This window comes from Coregonus clupeaformis, chromosome 9 (genome assembly GCF_020615455.1).
Source record: "Coregonus clupeaformis isolate EN_2021a chromosome 9, ASM2061545v1, whole genome shotgun sequence".
NCBI lineage: Eukaryota > Metazoa > Chordata > Actinopteri > Salmoniformes > Salmonidae > Coregonus > Coregonus clupeaformis.
In genome coordinates, this window is record NC_059200.1 from 22001970 (window position 1) to 22021590 (window position 19621).

At 47.6% G+C, this 19621-nt stretch overlaps 2 protein-coding genes across 9 annotated transcripts in view; one reads left to right on the plus strand and one right to left on the minus strand.

Annotated features, from left to right (window-relative positions):
- The window catches only part of LOC121573461 (spermatid perinuclear RNA-binding protein), a 252881-nt gene that overhangs the window by 203163 nt on the left and 30097 nt on the right, over positions 1–19621 (plus strand). The window lies entirely within an intron of this gene.
- LOC121573460 (rab GTPase-activating protein 1) overlaps positions 8485–19621 on the minus strand; it is a 145384-nt gene continuing 134247 nt past the window's right edge. For all 4 annotated transcript variants that reach the window (XM_041885470.1, XM_041885469.1, XM_041885468.1 and 1 more), the window contains 3 exons: positions 18777–18848; positions 10820–11017; positions 8485–9337 (listed from right to left, as the gene is read on the minus strand). In XM_041885470.1, coding sequence (XP_041741404.1) covers positions 9215–9337; positions 10820–11017; positions 18777–18848 — 393 coding nt within the window. In that variant the 3' untranslated portion in view covers positions 8485–9214. The remainder of the gene's footprint in view (positions 9338–10819; positions 11018–18776; positions 18849–19621) is intronic.

Consider the following 19621-nt stretch of genomic DNA (forward strand, 5'->3'; position numbering starts at 1 on the left):
TGCAATTTGTTTCATTGCACCTGTTAAGCTCTATCAAGCCCAGCTAAAGCATTTGAAATGATTTGAAAAAGTATTTGAACCCAGGTCTGCTGTCCATGCTGAAATGAGTTTCTGTTTGGTAAGACCATCAGCAGAGTAATCTGAGGCTTGTTGCATTATAAGCAAACTGACACAACCTGATCCTCCAAGACTCTGCACCTACACTGAGTGTTCAAAACATTAGGAACACCTTCCTAATATTGAGTTGCACCCCCTTTTCCCCTCAGAACAGCCTCAATTCGTCGGGGCATGGACTCTACAAGGTGTCGAAAGCGTTTCACAGGGATGCTGGCCCATGTTGACTCCAATGCTTCCCACAGTTGTGTCAAGTTGGCTGGATGTCCTTTGAGTGGTGGACCATTCTTGATATACATGGGAAACTGTTGAGCGTGAAAAACCCAGCAGTGTTACAGTTCTTGACACAAACCGAAGTGCCTTGCACCTACTACCATACCCCGTTCAAAGGCATTTAAATATTTTTTAATATTTTGTCTTACCCATTCACCCTCTGAATGGCACACATACACAATCCATGTCTCAATTGTCTCAAGGCTTAACAATCCTTCTTTAACCTGTCTCCTCCCTTTCATCTACACTGATTGAAGTGGATTTAACAGATGACATTAATAAGGGATCATAGCTTTCACCTGGATTCACCTGGTCAGTCTGTCATGGAAAGAGCAGGTGTTTTGTACACTCAGTGTAGGTTAGATTACACCTCACAGGCCCTCTGACTCTGACCCAACACACCTGACAGGGCCAGATCCCTCCAGCTCTGACCTAACTTAGGCTAACTGACAGGGCCAGATCCCTCCAGCTCTGACCTAACTTAGGCTAACTGACAGGGCCAGATCCCTCCAGCTCTGACCTAACTTAGGCTAACTGACAGGGCCAGATCCCTCCAGCTCTGACCTAACTTAGGCTAACTGACAGGGCCAGATCCCTCCAGCTCTGACCTAACTTAGGCTAACTGACAGGGCCAAATCCCTCCAGCTCTGACCTAACTTAGGCTAACTGACAGGGCCAGATCCCTCCAACTCTGACCTAACTTAGGCTAACTGACAGGGCCAGATCCCTCCAACTCTGACCTAACTTAGGCTAACTGACAGGGCCAGATCCCTCCAGCTCTGACCTAACTTAGGCTAACTGACAGGGCCAGATCCCTCCAGCTCTGACCTAACTTAGGCTAACTGACAGGGCCAGATCCCTCCAGCTCTGACCTAACTTAGGCTAACTGACAGGGCCAAATCCCTCCAGCTCTGACCTAACTTAGGCTAACTGACAGGGCCAGATCCCTCCAGCTCTGACCTAACTTAGGCTAACTGACAGGGCCAGATCCCTCCAGCTCTGACCTAACTTAGGCTAACTGACAGGGCCAAATCCCTCCAGCTCTGACCTAACTTAGGCTAACTGACAGGGCCAGATCCCTCCAGCTCTGACCTAACTTAGGCTAACTGACAGGGCCAGATCCCTCCAACTCTGACCTAACTTAGGCTAACTGACAGGGTCAGATCCCTCCAGCTCTGACCTAACTTAGGCTAACTGACAGGGCCAGATCCCTCCAGCTCTGACCTAACTTAGGCTAACTGACAGGACCAGATCCCTCCAACTCTGACCTAACTTAGGCTAACTGACAGGGCCAGATCCCTCCAACTCTGACCTAACTTAGGCTAACTGACAGGGCCAGATCCCTCCAACTCTGACCCAACACACATGACAAGGCCAGATCCCTCCAACTCTGACCTAATGTAGGCTAACTGACAGGGCCAGAGTGGCTGGATGGACTGGAGCCTATTCTCAATTTGTGATTAATCTGGTCTTCTCCGTCGCCTCCCTCCCCTCATCCAATTCATTTTGAGGAGGTGGTGAGGAGAGAGGACACGAGCAATCAAGGAAAGACAAATTGAGAAAGAGCCTGGGTGCCCCTGAAAGGAAAAGTATAGGACCACCCAACATCTACACTGACACAGATGAAAAACTGAGGTGGAAAGAAGGGGTGCAGAGAACATGATTTGCACTGTAAGGAGCCGGTAATATGCATGCGTGAGGTGAGATAGAATGGTTGATTTAGCTGCTGCACTGGGTAAATATCGACATCTCCCCCTTCCTGTTCAGTAGTGTGGCTGTAGTGTAGGAGACCAGAACCAAGCTGTTTATCAGAGACACCGTCCATCTGGGAAAGTAATCAGGAACAGCAGGAGGGTCTTGGTATAGCTCTCTCTCACACACACACAGCAGCTCCGTGACCGGGCCCAGGATGCTCCTATTTTAGACTCTGGAGACTGCCAACTGCGTTAAGCAGAGGTAATAAAGGGTCTGAGCTGGAGGTAGGAGGGATGGAGTGGGGGTGGAGTGGAGGTGGGGTTGGGGGTGGAGCGGTCTGCGATGAAGGGTGGGTGGGGATCTCTCTAAGGCCAAACCGGTGTGAACCTGTCTGGGCCCCCTGGTCCCTCTAGACTCCCAAATCACAGAGCGATGCTGCCTCAGTGCCTGCCTCAGTGCCTGCCTCACTGCCTGCCTCAGTGCCTGCCTCAGTGCCTGCCTCAGTGCCTGCCTCAGTGCCTTCCTCAGTGCCTGCCTCAGTGCCTTTCTGCAACTCTACCCCATCAACATTTTTCCCATTCTCTGCTCTCTGCTGCGGGCTGGTTGGCTATATTTTTAGCGAGGTAAGTAGCGATTGGGGGAAAGGAGGGGGTTGTTCGGTGTTTGATTGCATAATGCCGACGCTCATTACTCACTGCCGGTAACAGGTTTCCCACGCCTCGCAAGTAGAAACCTCAGCCCTGTGATAACTTTATTGGGGGCCCAAAGTTATAAACACTTTTAACGATATAAGAAAGCTGCCACAATCCATACATACCATACACTCTGTTCATTTAAAAAAGATCAGGGACAACTGAGGGGAGTAATGTTTCATGTTTAAACATAGCTCAGCCATTACTGAAAACCAGGGGCGTAACTTTTAGAAGTGGGGGGGGATATATATATACACTACCGTTCGAAAGTTTTGGGTCACTTAGAAATGTCCTTGTTTTCGAAAGAAATGCAATTTTTTCCCCATTAAAATAACATCAAATTGATCAGAAATACAGTGTAGACATTGTTAACGTTGTAAATGGCTATTGTAGCTGGAGACGGCTGATTTTTTATGGAATATCTACATAGGCGTACAGAGGCCCGTTATCAGCAACCATCAGTCCTGTGTTCCAATGGCACGTTGTGTTTGCTAATCCAAGTTTATAATTTTAAAAGGCTAATTGATCATTAGAAAACCCTTTTGCAATTAAGTTAGCACAGCTGAAAACTGTTGTGCTGATTAAAGAAGCAATAAAACTGGCCTTCTTGAGACTAGTTGAGTATCTGGAGCATCAGCAATTGTGGGTTTGATTACAGGCTCAAAATGGCCAGAAACAAATAACTTTCTTCTGAAACTCGTCAGTCTATTCTTGTTCTGAGAAATGAAGGCTATTCCATGCGAGAAATTGCTAGGAAACTGAAGATCTTGTACAACGCGGTGTACTACTCCCTTCACAGAACAGCGCAAACTGGCTCTAACCAGAATAGAAAGAGGAGTGGGAGGCCCCGGTGCACAACTGAGCAAGAGGACAAATACATTAGAGTGTCTAGTTTGAGAAACAGGCGCCTCACAGGTCCTCAACTGGCAGCTTCATTAAATAATACACCAGTCTCAACGTCAACAGTGAAGAGGCGACTCCGGGATGCTGACCTTCTAGGCAGAGTTGCAAAGAAAAAGCCATATCTCAGACTGCCCATCTTAATCTTTTCTTTTTATTGGCCAGTCTGAGATATGGCTTTTTCTTTGCAACTTTTTCTATTCTGGATTTATTTAGAATTCAAGGCACACTTAACCAGCATGGCTACCACAGCATTCTGCAGCGATACGCCATCCCATCTGGTTTGCGCTTAGTGGAGTGGGACTATCATTTCTTTTTCAACAGGACAATGAAAACAAAACAACAAAGGAAACCGCCTGTCTAACGACTTCTGGGACTAGTTATGAAAAAAGAAGGGTGACAAAGAAATATGAAAATCTAATAAAATGTAGTCAAAGAAACAACAATTATGGGATTTCTACCGGCAGCACAGTTCAGGAGCTAGACAGCTTGTTAGGGTGTCAGGGTATGACAGGAAGACTGTTTTTAGAACTACAGAATAAATTATTCAGAGAAAACATAAAACACAGAGAGCTTTTCATATTACAATCTTCTGTGATTTCCCTCCCCCAAAACAACAGTTCTCAAGAGATTATTTTTTTATGACGGTTTTGTTTATTTGGAAAGAGAAAATATGTATTTTGATACAATATGCTTTGTAATATTCTCTGGGTATTAATGAAATTCCATTGCTGAGACGACAAAAGCCTTTGAAAATAAATGCATGGGTAAACACCATCCCAAACCCCACTGTCATCACCGCTGTCCAGTTAGAACACAGATAGAGAAACCCCATCACACCTGTCCAGTTAGACCACAGAGAGAGAAACCCCATCACACCTGTCCAGTTAGACCACAGATAGAGAAACCCCATCACACCTGTCCAGTTAGACCACAGATAGAGAAACCCCATCACACCTGTCCAGTTAGACCACAGAGAGAGAAACCCCATCACACCTGTCCAGTTAGACCACAGAGAGAGAAATCCCATCACACCTGTCCAGTTAGACCACAGAGAGAGAAACCCCATCACTGCACAATATCTTTACAGCAGGGTTACACCTACCTGGTTACCATGGCACCTGTCTGTCGGTCTCTGTAGTCCCCCTCACAGTCTTTTCTCTGTAACAGAATAGAAAGGGGAGGGAGGCAGGGAGGAAGGGAGGGAAGGTGTCACTGGGCCCCTGTGTTATGACCTCTATTCATCAGCAGACAGAGAAGGGAGAGAGGGATATAAAAAGACTGAGACCTAGATGAGACCTAGATGAGACCTAGATGTATTAAAGGTGTTTCAAGGTCTTTTCAGTGGAGCAGGATAGGAGGCCTGCATCCTAAATGTCACCCTCGTCCCCATATAGTGCACTAATTTTGACCAGAGTGGGCCCTGGTCAAAAGTAGTGCAATGTATAGGGAATAGGATTCCATTTGGGACACAGCCCAGGATTTATCCCAGACAGACAGTGAGACATCAAGATCTCTGCTTCACTATGACCAGAGGAGGCATTTAAGAAACTTTTGGTAATTGAAAAGCGCTATATACACTGAACAACAATATAAACGCAACATGTAAAGTGTTGGTCCCATGTTTAATGAGCTGAAATAAAAAATCCCAGAACTTTTCCATATACACAAAAAAACGTGTTTCTCTCAATTTTTGTGCACAAATTTGTTTACATCCCTGTTAGTGAGCATTTCACCTTTGCCAAGATAATCCGTCCACCTCACAGGTGTGGCATATCAAGAAGCTGATTAAACAGCATGATCATTACACAGGTGCACCTTGTGCTGGGGACAATAAAAGGTCACTTTAAAATATGCAGTTTTGTCACACAACACAATGCCACAGATGTCTCAAGTTTTGAGGGAGCATGCAATTGGCATGCTGACTGCAGGAATGTCCACCAGAGCTGTTGCCAGAGAATTGAATATTAATTTCTCTACAATAAGCCGCCTCCAACATCTTTTTAGAGAATTTGGCAGTACGTTCAACCGGCCTCACAACCGCAGACCACGTGTAACCACGCCAGCCCAGGACCTCCACAACTGGCTTCTTCACCTGAGGGATCGTCTGAGGGGGGGTGTGGGGGTGCTGAGGAGTATTTCTGTCTGTAATAAAGCTCTTTTGTGGGGAAAAACCCATTCTTATTGGCTGGGCGTGGCTGCCAAGTGGGTGGGCCTATGCCCTCCCAGACACACCCATGGCTGCGCCCCTGCCCAGTCATGTGAAATCCATAGATTAGGACATTATTTATTTATTTATATTAACTGATTTCCTTATATGAACTGTAACTCAGTAAAATCTTTGAAATTGTTGCATGTTGTGTTTATATTTTTGTTCAGTATAAGTCCCATGTACTACTATTATTACTATTATGTATTACTACTATTACTATTATATTACTATTATTATTATTACTATTATCATTATTATTACTATAACTATTACTATTATTATTATTATTACTATTATTGTTATTATTATTATTATTATTATTATTATTATTATAGCAACAGGAATCTGATATTCCTTCTATTGATCATGGAGCAGGCCATAAGAGATCCTATAATTCAGTGAATAATAAGAACTCTTTATGGACCAGGAAACATGCAGGGACGAGAGGATAGGTAGTCTGACCTCTGACCTCTAAAGTGTATGATCCATCCATACATTAGGATGAGAATAAGAATGAAACTAACAACAAAGTGGTCTGAGTTCACAGCTTTATATTAAAATGCATTAAGTATAGACAATAATGTAACCTACACAATGTTCCACACGTTCAGTAATGTTGGATGAATGAATGTACATTTTGGCATGTAATGGATGAGACAGCAGTTTGTCTGACATTTAAGACAACGGAAAGCTTTTGAGCAAAAAAAAAACATACGTCATGATCATCATTAATCTGTAACACAGTACATCATTATTTTAGGCAACCGTATTATTTAGTTCAGTTACAGGAGTAGAAATACAAAATAAAAAATAAAAACGTAATCATTATCATCATTCTAATGCTTCTTATGTACAACCCAGTGCCTTACAGAACGACCTCTTTGTTCTCAGTACATTACACAGGCCTTCCTTCCACTGACATCAACACAGACTTAAAGGAAAAATCCACTGCAAAACGCATCAAATTGATGATGTGGCAAGTGACACTTGGCTTCTTGAATGCTGACATGCAAAACATTTTGAGACTGTATCAACAGTGGACTAATGAAAAAAAGACCAAAAGATAGGTTTTGAGTGAATTTTTCCTTTAAGCAAGCTTAGAAAGATCCCATACATTATAAATATGAACATTAAGGTGCAAAGTCCCCACCCCGACCACACACACAGACTGTCAGTAGAGAGTAAGACCTTCCCCAATATGGACACAGACGTATAGCGGAACGTTCAGACCGAAATATATTAAGTAGAACAACAAACATGCCTCTCTTAATAAGGAATCATTCAACAATGTGCACCAGACTCTTTCAGAGAGAACGCCAGCTTGACCTCCGACAACCCCTGACCTTTGATGACCCCTGACAGTTCAGTCTTTGTCTGGTTCACTCTGCCACATAAGAGTGCACACAGCCTGTGATTGACGACCAGATAATACCCGTGTGCTATTTCTCTCCTTCTCAGGAGTGTAGGTGGCTGGCTGGCTGTGACCTGTCTGTCTATGTCTATGTTGGGAGAGTGGGGTCCATGACTAGGTCTGGGTGGGAGCGCCGTGTCGTGGAACTAAGATAAGATGGCATAAACCATGAACTTGACTGATGAGGTCAGAGGTCATGAGGGGTCATCTAGTACAGAAGCCAGAGGAGCAGCTGGTCTCAGATAGGAGGAGTCATGTGGTTGCCGCCAAAATGGAACCCTATTCCCTATATAGTACACTACTTTTGACTGGAGACCAATAGGATGCCATTTCGGACGCAGCCATGGAGGGAGGAGTCCCAAAGGGGGGAGGTTGTGTTCTACGTCTGTGGGTGGAGTCTGAGGCAAGGGAGGGCCACACCCATATCTGTCTCTGCAACTCCAGCCACTGAGCTCCCATGCTTTGAGCCCAGCCAGGCCCGGACGACCCAGCAAGCGCACTGTGAGGACAACGCCAGGACCACCTACTAGTAGCCTCTGTATGCTACTACACTGAGCGACCGGACAGACCCCAGGCTGCAGCTAATATATCTACTGTTAGCATGTACATAATGTTTCTCATGTTCCCCTCAACATCAAGGCTTTGTCAGTAAGATACTCTTCCTCATATAACTCCACCCTCAGCCTCTATACAGCACCCAGCTCCTATCCTGCTCAACTTCACAGGAAGACCACGCTCAGAAACATCATCAGTCATACAGGTAACTGCCAAAATAAAGGAAACACCAACATAAAGGGTCTTAATAGGGCGCTGGGTGGGGCACCACGTGCAAAAACAGCTTCAACGTACCTTGGCATAGATTCTACAAGTGTCTGGAACTCTATTGGAGGGATGCGACACCATTCTTCCACCAGAAATTCCATAATTTGGTGTTTTGTAGATGGTGATGGAAAACGCCATCTCAGGCGCGGCTCCAGGATCTCCCATAAGTGTTCAATTGGGTTGAGATCTGGTGACTGAGACGGCCATGGCATATTGTTTACATCGTTTTCATGCTCATCAAACCATTCAGTGACCACTCGTGTCCTGTGGATGGTGACATTGTCATCCTATGGGGGTATAGCCATGGTAGCCAAAATAATGGCCTATCCAGCATTTTTATACATGACCCTAAGCATTGGTGGGATGTTAATTGCTTAATTAACTCAGGAATCACACCTGTGTGGAAGCACCTGCTTTCAATACACTTTGTATCCCTCATTTCCCCATTTCCATTATCTGGGCAGATACCTGTACATGCACACTGACACTCCCCTTAATGCTCACACACGCACATTAATAAACACACCCATACATACACTCTGGTGTGTTGTCTTCACTTATACATGTCTATACACATGCATGTTCATAAATCATACATATCTAGAAAAAGAAAGGTATCGTAGAACGGAAATGAGAAAAGCTCAGTTTGAAAAGGAGGAGGCTGTTAGTTATCTCTGGTCGTCTCCAGATTACAGCTGGAGTTGTAGTCTGCCGAGGGAAGGCCAGTAAAATAGAGTGTTGTTTTTCCCATGTCTGGAGAGAGGACAGTTCAGGTAGCTCTCTAGAACTCCTTCCTTCCCTGTTAAATATCAGTAGTATAAAGACTATCGTTGAAGCCTCTCTTTTCTTTTCTGTTTCTTTTTTAATGAAGTACATCGTTTCGTTTTGGGGCAGTGGTACCTTTGAGCGCAGTCCTTATTTAAAACCCCTGTCATGTCGTGGCGAGGTTTGGTTTGCTCCGGTCAAGTTAGTGGGTAGTACCCCTGACCAGGGGGGAGGAGGGGGGAGGCCGGGAGCGGGACATGGAGGTTTGGGAGCAGCAGGGGGGAGAAGGAGACAGTCTGTGGTCGAGGAGGAGAGGAGGGGGGTCTCAGCTTAGGTAGTCTCCTTCCCCTGTGCTCCCGTCACGGTCTTGATGGAGGTTAAGGTTCTGTTGAACCAGGTCTTCTTGGCTGCCTGGACCTCGTTCAGGGCCAGACCCAGGGTGTGCTCCAAGTCCTGCGGGGAAGAGAATATACAGGAAGGAGGTTAGGCAAGGAGCTGTAGGGCTAGCCTGGGGTCATGGAACTGGAGACTGAGAACGTGTATTATTAAAACGTGTATTGACTCAAATTCCCTTTAGGAATTAATTCATTAACTGTTAGGATATAGTAGCTGAATTTAAATTAAGTGATATCAGTAGACCTCAGTTGCTATAGCCAGGTGAGTTGTTGCTATAGCCAGGCAGGTTCTTTGGTCTGGGTTAGGGTCAGGGTTAGAGGTCAATACCTGTGTCTTTGGTCTGGGTTAGGGTCAGGGTTAGAGGTCAGTACCTGTATCATTGGTCTGGGTTAGGGTCAGGGTTAGAGGTCAGTACCTGTATCATTGGTCTGGGTTAGGGTCAGGGTTAGAGGTCAGTGCCTGTATCATTGGTCTGGGTTAGGGTCAGGGTTAGAGGTCAGTACCTGTATCATTGGTCTGGGTTAGGGTCAGGGTTAGAGGTCAGTACCTGTATCATTGGTCTGGGTTAGGGTCAGGGTTAGAGGTCAGTACCTGTATCATTGGTCTGGGTTAGGGTCAGGGTTAGAGGTCAATACCTGTGTCTTTGGTCTGGGTTAGGGTCAGGGTTAGAGGTCAGTACCTGTATCATTGGTCTGGGTTAGGGTCAGTACCTGTATCATTGGTCTGGGTTAGGGTCAGGGTTAGAGGTCAGTACCTGTATCATTGGTCTGGGTTAGGGTCAGGGTTAGAGGTCAGTACCTGTATCATTGGTCTGGGTTAGGGTCAGGGTTAGAGGTCAGTACCTGTATCATTGGTCTGGGTTAGGGCAGGGTTAGAGGTCAGTACCTGTATCATTGGTCTGGGTTAGGGTCAGGGTTAGAGGTCAGTACCTGTATCATTGGTCTGGGTTAGGGTCAGGGTTAGAGGTCAGTACCTGTATCATTGGTCTGGGTTAGGGTCAGGGTTAGAGGTCAGTACCTGTATCATTGGTCTGGGTTAGGGTCAGGGTTAGAGGTCAGTACCTGTATCATTGGTCTGGGTTAGGGCAGGGTTAGAGGTCAGTACCTGTATCATTGGTCTGGGTTAGGGTCAGGGTTAGAGGTCAGTACCTGTATCATTGGTCTGGGGTTAGGGTCAGGGTTAGAGGTCAGTACCTGTATCATTGGTCTGGGTTAGGGTCAGGGTTAGAGGTCAATACCTGTATCATTGGTCTGGGTTAGGGTCAGGGTTAGAGGTCAGTACCTGTATCATTGGTTAGGGTCAGGGTTAGAGGTCAGTACCTGTATCATTGGTCTGGGTTAGGGTCAGGGTTAGAGGTCAGTGCCTGTATCATTGGTCTGGGTTAGGGTCAGGGTTAGAGGTCAGTACCTGTATCATTGGTCTGGGTTAGGGTCAGGGTTAGAGGTCAGTACCTGTATCATTGGTCTGGGTTAGGGTCAGGGTTAGAGGTCAATACCTGTATCATTGGTCTGGGTTAGGGTCAGGGTTAGAGGTCAGTACCTGTATCTTGCACTCTGCCTCCACCAGTTGTAGTTTGGTCTGGGCCAGTTCCAGCTCCATCTCTCTGAGCTGGTTCTTCAGACTCTCCTTCTCCTCGTCCGTCTCTTCCTCACTGCCCTCCTTCATCTTCTTCACTACCTTTAGACGACCCTCCTTGTTGAACAGGATAGAGCACTTCTCACAGCCCTCCACCTTCAGCTGGGGGAAAGAGAGACATCATAGGCCAGGTTAACACATTACATCTCTAACCCTAACCTTATCCCATTAGAGATGACCCTCCTTGTTAAGGAGTATACTGTCCTTCTTACAGCCTTCTACCTTGTACCGGACACGGGTTAGACCAGGACACAGACTATACCACTACACTACACCACATAAATCAGGTACAGGTTATACCACTACACCACATAAATCAGGTACAGGTTATACCACTACACTATATAAATCAGGTACAGGATATACCACTACACTATATAAATCAGGTACAGGTTATACCACTACACTATATAAATCAGATACAGGTTATACCACTACACTATATAAATCAGGTACAGGTTATACCACTACACTATATAAATCAGATACAGGTTATACCACTACACTATATAAATCAGGTACAGGTTATACCACTACACTATATAAATCAGGTACAGGTTATACCACTAAACTATATAAATCCGGTACAGGTTATACCACTACACTATATAAATCAGGTACAGGTTATACCACTACACTATATAAATCCGGTACAGGTTATACCACTACACTATATAAATCAGGTACAGGTTATACCACTACACTATATAAATCAGATACAGGATATACCACTACACTATATAAATCAGGTACAGGTTATACCACTACACTATATAAATCAGATACAGGTTATACCACTACACTATATAAATTAGGTACAGGTTATACCACTACACTATATAAATCCGGTACAGGTTATACCACTAAACTATATAAATCCGGTACAGGTTATACCACTACACTATATAAATCAGGTACAGGTTATACCACTACACTATATAAATCAGATACAGGTTATACCACTACACTATATAAATCAGGTACAGGTTATACCACTACACTATATAAATCAGGTACAGGATATACCACTACACTATATAAATCAGGTACAGGTTATACCACTAAACTATATAAATCAGGTACAGGTTATACCACTACACTATATAAATCAGATACAGGTTATACCACTACACTATATAAATCAGATACAGGTTATACCACTACACTATATAAATCAGATACAGGATATACCACTACACTATATAAATCAGGTACAGGTTATACCACTACACCACATAAATCAGATACAGGTTATACCACTACACTATATAAATCAGATACAGGTTATACCACTACACTATATAAATCAGGTACAGGTTATTCCACTACAATACACCACGTAAAACAGGTACAGGTTATACCCCTACACCTCAGTGTCACGGATTCTGCCGAGGCTGCCCCTCCTTGCTCGGGCAGGCTGCGGCGTTCGTCGTCACCGGAATACTAGTTACTGCCGATCTATGTTATATGTGTCTATGTTGCACCTGTTGTCTATGTCACACACCTGTTTCCCATTTGTGTAATCACGCCTACCCTATTTAACCCAGGTGCTCCCAATGTGTCTTGTGCGTGGTTGTTTTTCGTTTCGTGTGTCGTTTGGTGAGCGGGTTAGTTCCTTCCTGCGTGAAGTTATTGCTGTGTTGTTTTCTTTACTCAAGTTCAGTAAAGTACGTTTCCTCGAGTTCTGTGTCCTGCGCCTGACTTCGATCCACCGCATTACACTGACACTCGTTACAGAACCACGCACCAACTATGGAGTCAGTAGGTACAGCTCGTCAGTCCGAAGCTATGGAGGAACGTTTTCAACGACAGGAGAGTGTCATCCAGGCGCTCGGTACCGCCATGGAGAGGGTGATGAACACGATGGACCGTTGGGAGAGAGGTGGCCTTCCCACACCTCCTCCAACCACTCTACCACCCATACCACAGTCCACCCCTGGGCCCAGGGGCATATGACGGTACACCAGCCGGGAGTCAGGGTTTCCTGCTCCAGGTAGAGCTCTACCTGGCAACCATCCACCCGGCGCCCTCGGGATACGAGAGCGTGTCCGCCCTCATCTCCTGTCTGTCGGGGAAGGCGCTCGAGTGGGCCAACGCCGAGTGGGGAGGAATTGACGCTGCCTCGGTCCGCTACGAGGAGTTCACCCGCCGCTTCCGGGCGGTATTCGATCATCCACCAGAGGGGAGAGCGGCGGGCGAGCGTCTGTACCACCTACGACAGGAGAGGAGGAGCGCCCAGGATTTTGCGCTGGAGTTCAGGACATTGGCAGCCAGCGCTGGATGGAATGAGAGGGCCCTGATCGACCACTATCGGTGCAGCCTATGGGAGGACGTTCGGCGGGAACTGGCCTGCAGGGATACCAATCTCAATCTTGACCAACTGGTGGAGATGTCCATCAGGCTGGATAACCTGTTGGAGACCCGCGGACGTTCTGATCAGGGCTCATTCATTCCATCCCCCAGCACCTCCGACTCTACCCCCATGGAGCTCGGAGGTGCTGCACTTAGGGAGACCAGGAGAGGGGCCGTCCCCTGCACCAACTGTGGTCGCAGAGGACACACTGCGGTTCGGTGCTGGGGAGGGTCCCCAGGGAATCGAGGCAGTAAGCAGAGCACTGGTCGACCATCTCAGGTGAGTAGGCACCCGACTCACCCAGAGCTCCCTGTTGGTCAGTTTTTCATAGAGGTTGTGTTTCCTGAGTTTTCTCCTCATTCCCAGCATAAGGCGATAGTAGATTCAGGCGCAGCTGGGAATTTTATTGATCGTCAATATTCTCTTAGGTTAGGGATTCCTACTGTTCGTGTTGATGTGCCTTTTCCTGTCCACGCTTTAGATAGTCGCCCGCTAGGGTCAGGTCTAATCAGGGAGGTTACCGCACCACTCTCTATGAGGACGTAGGGAGGTCATGAGGAGAGGATTAGTCTCTATCTGATTGATTCTCCTGCGTATCCTGTGGTGTTGGGACTTCCCTGGTTAACCACTCATGATCCCACTATTTCCTGGCAACAGAGGGCTCTCAAGGGATGGTCCAGTCAGTGCTCGGGGAGGTGTGTAGGGGTTTCCTTAGGGGCTACTACGGTGGAGAGTTCAAACCAGGTCTCCACAGTGCACATTCCTTCTGAGTATGCCGATTTGTCTCTCACCTTCAGTAAGAAGAGGGCGACTAAATTACCACCCCATTGTCCAGGGGATTGTGTGATAAATCCCCAGGTAGGCGCTGCACTTCCCCGGAGTCACGTGTATCCTCTGTCACAGGCGGAGAAGGCGGCTATGGAAACATATGTCTCCGAATCGCTGAGACCTGGATACATTCTGCCTTCCACTTCACCTGTTTCCTCGAGTTTCTTTTTCGTGAAGAAGAAGGATGGTGGGTTACGCCCGTGCATTGATTACCGTGGGCTTAATCAGATCACTGTCAAGTACAGCTATCCCTTACCTCTGATGGCTAGTATGACGGAATCACTGCACGGGGCGCACTTCTTCACGAAATTGGATCTCAGGAGCGCGTACAATCTGGTGCATATTCGGGAGGGAGATGAGTGGAAGACGGTATTCAGCACTACTTCAGGACACTATGAGTACCTCGTCATGCCATACGGGTTGATGAATGCTCCATCAGTCTTCCAGGCCTTCGTCGATGAGATTTTCAAGGATCTGCACGGAAAGGGTGTAGTGGTGTATATTGATGACATCCTCATATCCTCCGCTACACGGGCCAACATGTGTCCCTGGTGCGTAAGGTACTTGGACAACTGTTGAAGCATGACCTGTATGCCAAGGCAGAGAAATGCTTGTTCTTTCAGGAGTCCATCTCCTTCCTAGGGTACCACATGTCCGCGTCTGGGGTGAAAATGGAGAGTGAACGCATTTTGGCCATGTATAATTGGCCGACTCCAACCACGGTGAAGGAGGTGCAGCAATTTTTGGGATTTGCCAATTACTACCGGAGGTTTATCCGGGGCTTTGGTCAGGTAGCGGCTCCCATTATCTCATTGCTGAATGGGGGACCGGTGCGTTTGCGGTGGTCAGTTTTGGCGGACAGGGCTTTCAATCGTCTGAAGAGCCTGTTTACCTCCCTCCTTGGCCTTCACGGTTGAGGTGGACACGTCGGAGGCTGGGATAGGTGCTGTACTTTCCCAGCGCTCGGGCACACCACCCAAGCTCCGCCCCTGTGCGTTATTTTCTAAGAAGCTCAGTCCAGTGGAGCTATGACGCAACTATGATGTGGGGGACCACATGTCCGCGTCTGGTAGCTGTTGGCCGTGGTCCAAGCCCTGAAAACGTGGAGACATTGGCTTGAGGGGGCTAACCACCCTTTTCTCATTTTGACTGACCACCGCAATCTGGAGTACATCCGGGCGGCGAAGAGATTAAACCCTCGCCAGGCAAGGTGGTCAATGTTTCTCACCCGTTTTTGTTTCACCCTTTCTTACAGGCCAGGCTCCCAGAATGCTAAGGCAGATGCTCTGTCCCGACTGTATGACACGGAGGAGAGTTCCGTGGAGCCCACTCCCATACTTCCGGCGTCGTGTCTGGTGGCACCAGTGGTGTGGGAAGTGGACGCGGACATCGAGCGGGCGTTGCGTAACGAACCCACTCTTCCCCAGTGTCCAGAGGGTCGTGTGTACGTTCCGCTGGAGGTCTGCGATCGGTTGATCTATTGGGCTCACACTTCACCCTCCTCTGGTCATCCTGGTATCGGTCGGACAGTGCATTGTCTTAGTGGGAAGTACTGGTGGCCCACCTTAACTAAGGGCGTGAGGGTTCCTAGACACCTGCCCAGAGGGAAATTGCAACCCCTACCCGTTCCACAACGACCGTGGTCCCACCTATAGGTGGATTTCGTGACGGATCTTCCTCCCTCCGTCGTTGTGGATCGGTTTTCTAAGTCCTGCTGCCTCATTCCTCTGCCCGGTCTCCCTACGGCCCTACAGACTCCCGAGGCCCTATTTACACACGTCTTCCGGCACTATGGGATACCTGAGGATATAGTGTCTGATCGGGGTTCCCAGTTCACCTCAAGGGTTTGGAGGGCGTTCATGGAACGTCTGGGAGTCTCGTCAGCCTTACCTCAGGGTTTCACCCCGAAAGTAACGGGCAGGTGGAGAGAGTCAACCAGGAGGTGGGTAGGTTTCTGAGGTCGTACTGCCAGGACTGGCGGGGGGAGTGGTCGGCGTTCCTCCCCTGGGCAGAGATGGCCCAAAACTCACTCCGCCACTCCTCCACTAACCTTACTCCTTTCCAGTGTGTATTAGGTTATCAGCCGATTCTGGCACCTTGGCATCAGAGCCAGATCGAGGCACCTGCGGTGGATGAATGGTTTCGTCGCTCGCAGGAGACCTGGAATGCTGCCCATGTGCGCCTGCAGCGGGCCATCGGGCGGCAGAAGGCGAGCGCCGACTGCCACTGCAGTGAGGCTCCGATGTATGCACCGGGGGACCGGGTCTGGCTCTCGACCCGAAACCTGCCCCTTCGCCTGCTTTGCCGGAAGCTGGGTCGGCGGTTTGTGGGGCCTTTCAAAGTCCTGAGGCGATTGAACGAGGTATGTTATAGGTTACAGCTTCCTCCTGAGTATCGTATTAACCCCTCGTTCCATGTGTCTCTCCTCAGGCCGGTGGTAGCTGGTCCACTCCAGGAGTCTGAGATACGGGAGGTCTCTCCGCCCCCACTGGACATCGAGGGGGCACCGGCGTACTCGGTCCGTTCCATCTTAGATTCGAGTAGTCGGGTGGGAGGCCTGCAGTATCTCGTGGAGTGGGAGGGGTACGGTCCGGAGGAGCGGTGCTGGGTCCCTAGGAGGGACATCCTCGATCCCTCCATGTTGAGGGATTTCCACTGTAGTCATCCGACTCGCCCCGTGCCGCGTCCTCCTGGCCGTCCCCGAGGCCGGTGTCGGGGGGTGGGGGTACTGTCACGGATTCTACCGAGGCTGCCCCTCCTCCTTGCTCGGGCAGGCTGCGGCGTTCGTCGTCACCGGAATACTAGTTACTGCCGATCTATGTTATATGTGTCTATGTTGCACCTGTTGTCTATGTCACACACCTGTTTCCCATTTGTGTAATCACGCCTACCCTATTTAACCCAGGTGCTCCCAATGTGTCTTGTGCGTGGTTGTTTTTCGTTTCATGTGTCGTTTGGTGAGCGGGTTAGTTCCTTCCTGCGTGAAGGTATTGCTGTGTTGTTTTCTTTACTCAAGTTCAGTAAAGTACGTTTCCTCGAGTTCTGTGTCCTGCGCCTGACTTCGATCCACCGCATTACACTGACACTCGTTACACTCAGAGCATCTAAAGGCGTCCGCATGCTTCCCAGACTGTCACGATCGTCGGATACAGAGGACCAAGGCGCAGCGTGGAAGGCGAACATACTTCTTTTTATTAGAATGAACACACGAACAAAAACAACAAACGATAACGTGACGTCCTCGGTTCTAACACAAACCTATACTGGAACAAGATCCCACCCCAAACAATGCCAAACGGCTACCTAAGTATGGCTCCCAATCAGAGACCACGAGCTACAGCCGTCTCCGATTGGGAGCCACCCTGGCCAACATAGAAATACTAAACTAGAACAAAACCCAATGAAAACTCACACCCTGGCTCAACATACTAGAGTCCCCAGAGCCAGGGCGTGACACAGACGAAACAGTTTGATAGGGTCTGTGTATATATTATGACGACATTTTGTGATGTTTTATGTTTGTTTTGGACTTCGGTTAGGGTTTTTTCGAGCATGCAACATTTTTTCTGGAGGCAAGCCCTTCGTCGGTGATTGGTCAATAGTAGGGAGTCTTAAATAAAGTATTTTTGTCATTCAATGAGAGACGACTCGTTTAAATTTTTTCATTGAAAAATACTGCACCAAACATCTTTGTTAGATGTAAAATTGCGCGACTAAGATCTCTTCGGCAAAAACGTCAAAATTAATGTCAGATATCTTGAGTTATCTTAGATTAATTCTGACTATTTTGAGGAAGTGTATACTGGCTACGGCGTCTCAAAATCGACAGACAGTACTATTGCCGCTTTCTTCTCGTTTTTCAAGCGAAAGTCTCTTAAGGGAGAGTCTGAGCAACCCCGCCAGCGGGTGGTGTGCGATTGAGTAAGTACAGGCTGCTGCTGCAGTAATGCGTAGTGTGGTTGTGAGGTGGGTAGCAGGGTGATGATAAGAAGTCGTAAGTGGCAGACTGAGTGTCTCTCTGAGGGTCTCTCCTCTACTGGAGAGACAGTCCTCAGCTGCTTCAAGAGCCCTCTCATCCTCCCCACCTCTACCCCCTATCACCTCATCTAGCCTGGAAATGAGAAACACTACAGCCCTGGTTGTACTTAACAACCACTATCACTGTTCACGAACAAAGAACTGGGCTTTTCTTTCTGTGTCATCAAAAGGGAATCGAAATGGATTATTTCTCCTAATCCTCATTTAAGACTACTAAGGTGTGCATATAATTACACTAAGGCTATAATCATGTTTGTTGATACTACACACTTTACGTTCTACATGAGACTAACCTGTATACATAAAGATAAAATAAAGCTAATGTTAACTCGCTAAGCGTACAGCACATGAATGACAATCAGAACTACATACGCTCACACACCCACACAAAGAGAGCATCTACATTTGAATACAGTAGTCTGTCATGTTACACGATTGCGTGTCATGTGATTGATTGTGTGTCTTGTCTGTCATGCGTTTGTGTGATGTCACGTGATTTAAGACAGTGGTTTGTCATGTGATTATCTGTCATGTGATTGTGTGTCAGGTCATGTGGTCTGTCATGTGATTGTGTGGCAGGTCATGTGATTGTGTGTCAGGTCATGTGACCGTGTGTCAGGTCATGCCATGATGGGGACTCACCCGGATCTTCTCCACCTCTCCCTTGTTGGCGGTCTGCTGTTTCTCCAGACGCTCACTGAGCTGAGAGCAGATCTGCAGGGGTCAACACAGAGGTCAAAGTTCAAACAGAGCACTGAGGTCAACTCCACACAGACAGACAGACAACCTTGTGGGGACGTATTGGACTGTGTGGGGGAGGCAAAGGTCGGATGGGGGTAGGGGTGGGTGGAGGCAAAGGTCGGATGGGGGTAGGGGTGGGTGGAGGCAAAGGTCGGAGGGGGTAGGGGTGGGTGGAGGCAAAGGTCGGAGAGGGTAGGGGTGGGTGGAGGGTCTCTAAAATGAGAGGTTCTAAAGTGTGAAAAGATGACATAACGGCTCATCCCACAGACAGAGATCATCCAAATAATGTATAACCTGCTCATAACAAAGCCTTATCATCCCACAGCTAATCCCCCTCCTTCAAAATAACCACTAGACTATGAGTGACTCAGAGAAACCACACGTCCCTGTGAGGATGGAGCCACAGCCTGACTGGGGGTTCACTGTCCCTATCTCTCAGCCTGCTGTTCCTGATGTGGGTGTGTCCCCAACCTTCTCTCTACTCCTCTGTCCATCTCTGTCTTCCTGCTCTACCAGTCCCTACTTGTTCCCTGTCTCTCTCAGCCTTCTGTTCCTGATGTGATCACCAGCCCACCGCTGGTCCCAGATCAGTTCACAGGAATCCATTACCACTCTCTACCACACATCACACTGTCAGTAGGCCTGTTAAAACAGCCTCAGCACTGCACCAGCGACCAGAAAGGAACTATTTTTAAACAACGCATCTCCTCACCGTTTTTCTGCTTTCGGATCTGAAGTGGAGCTTT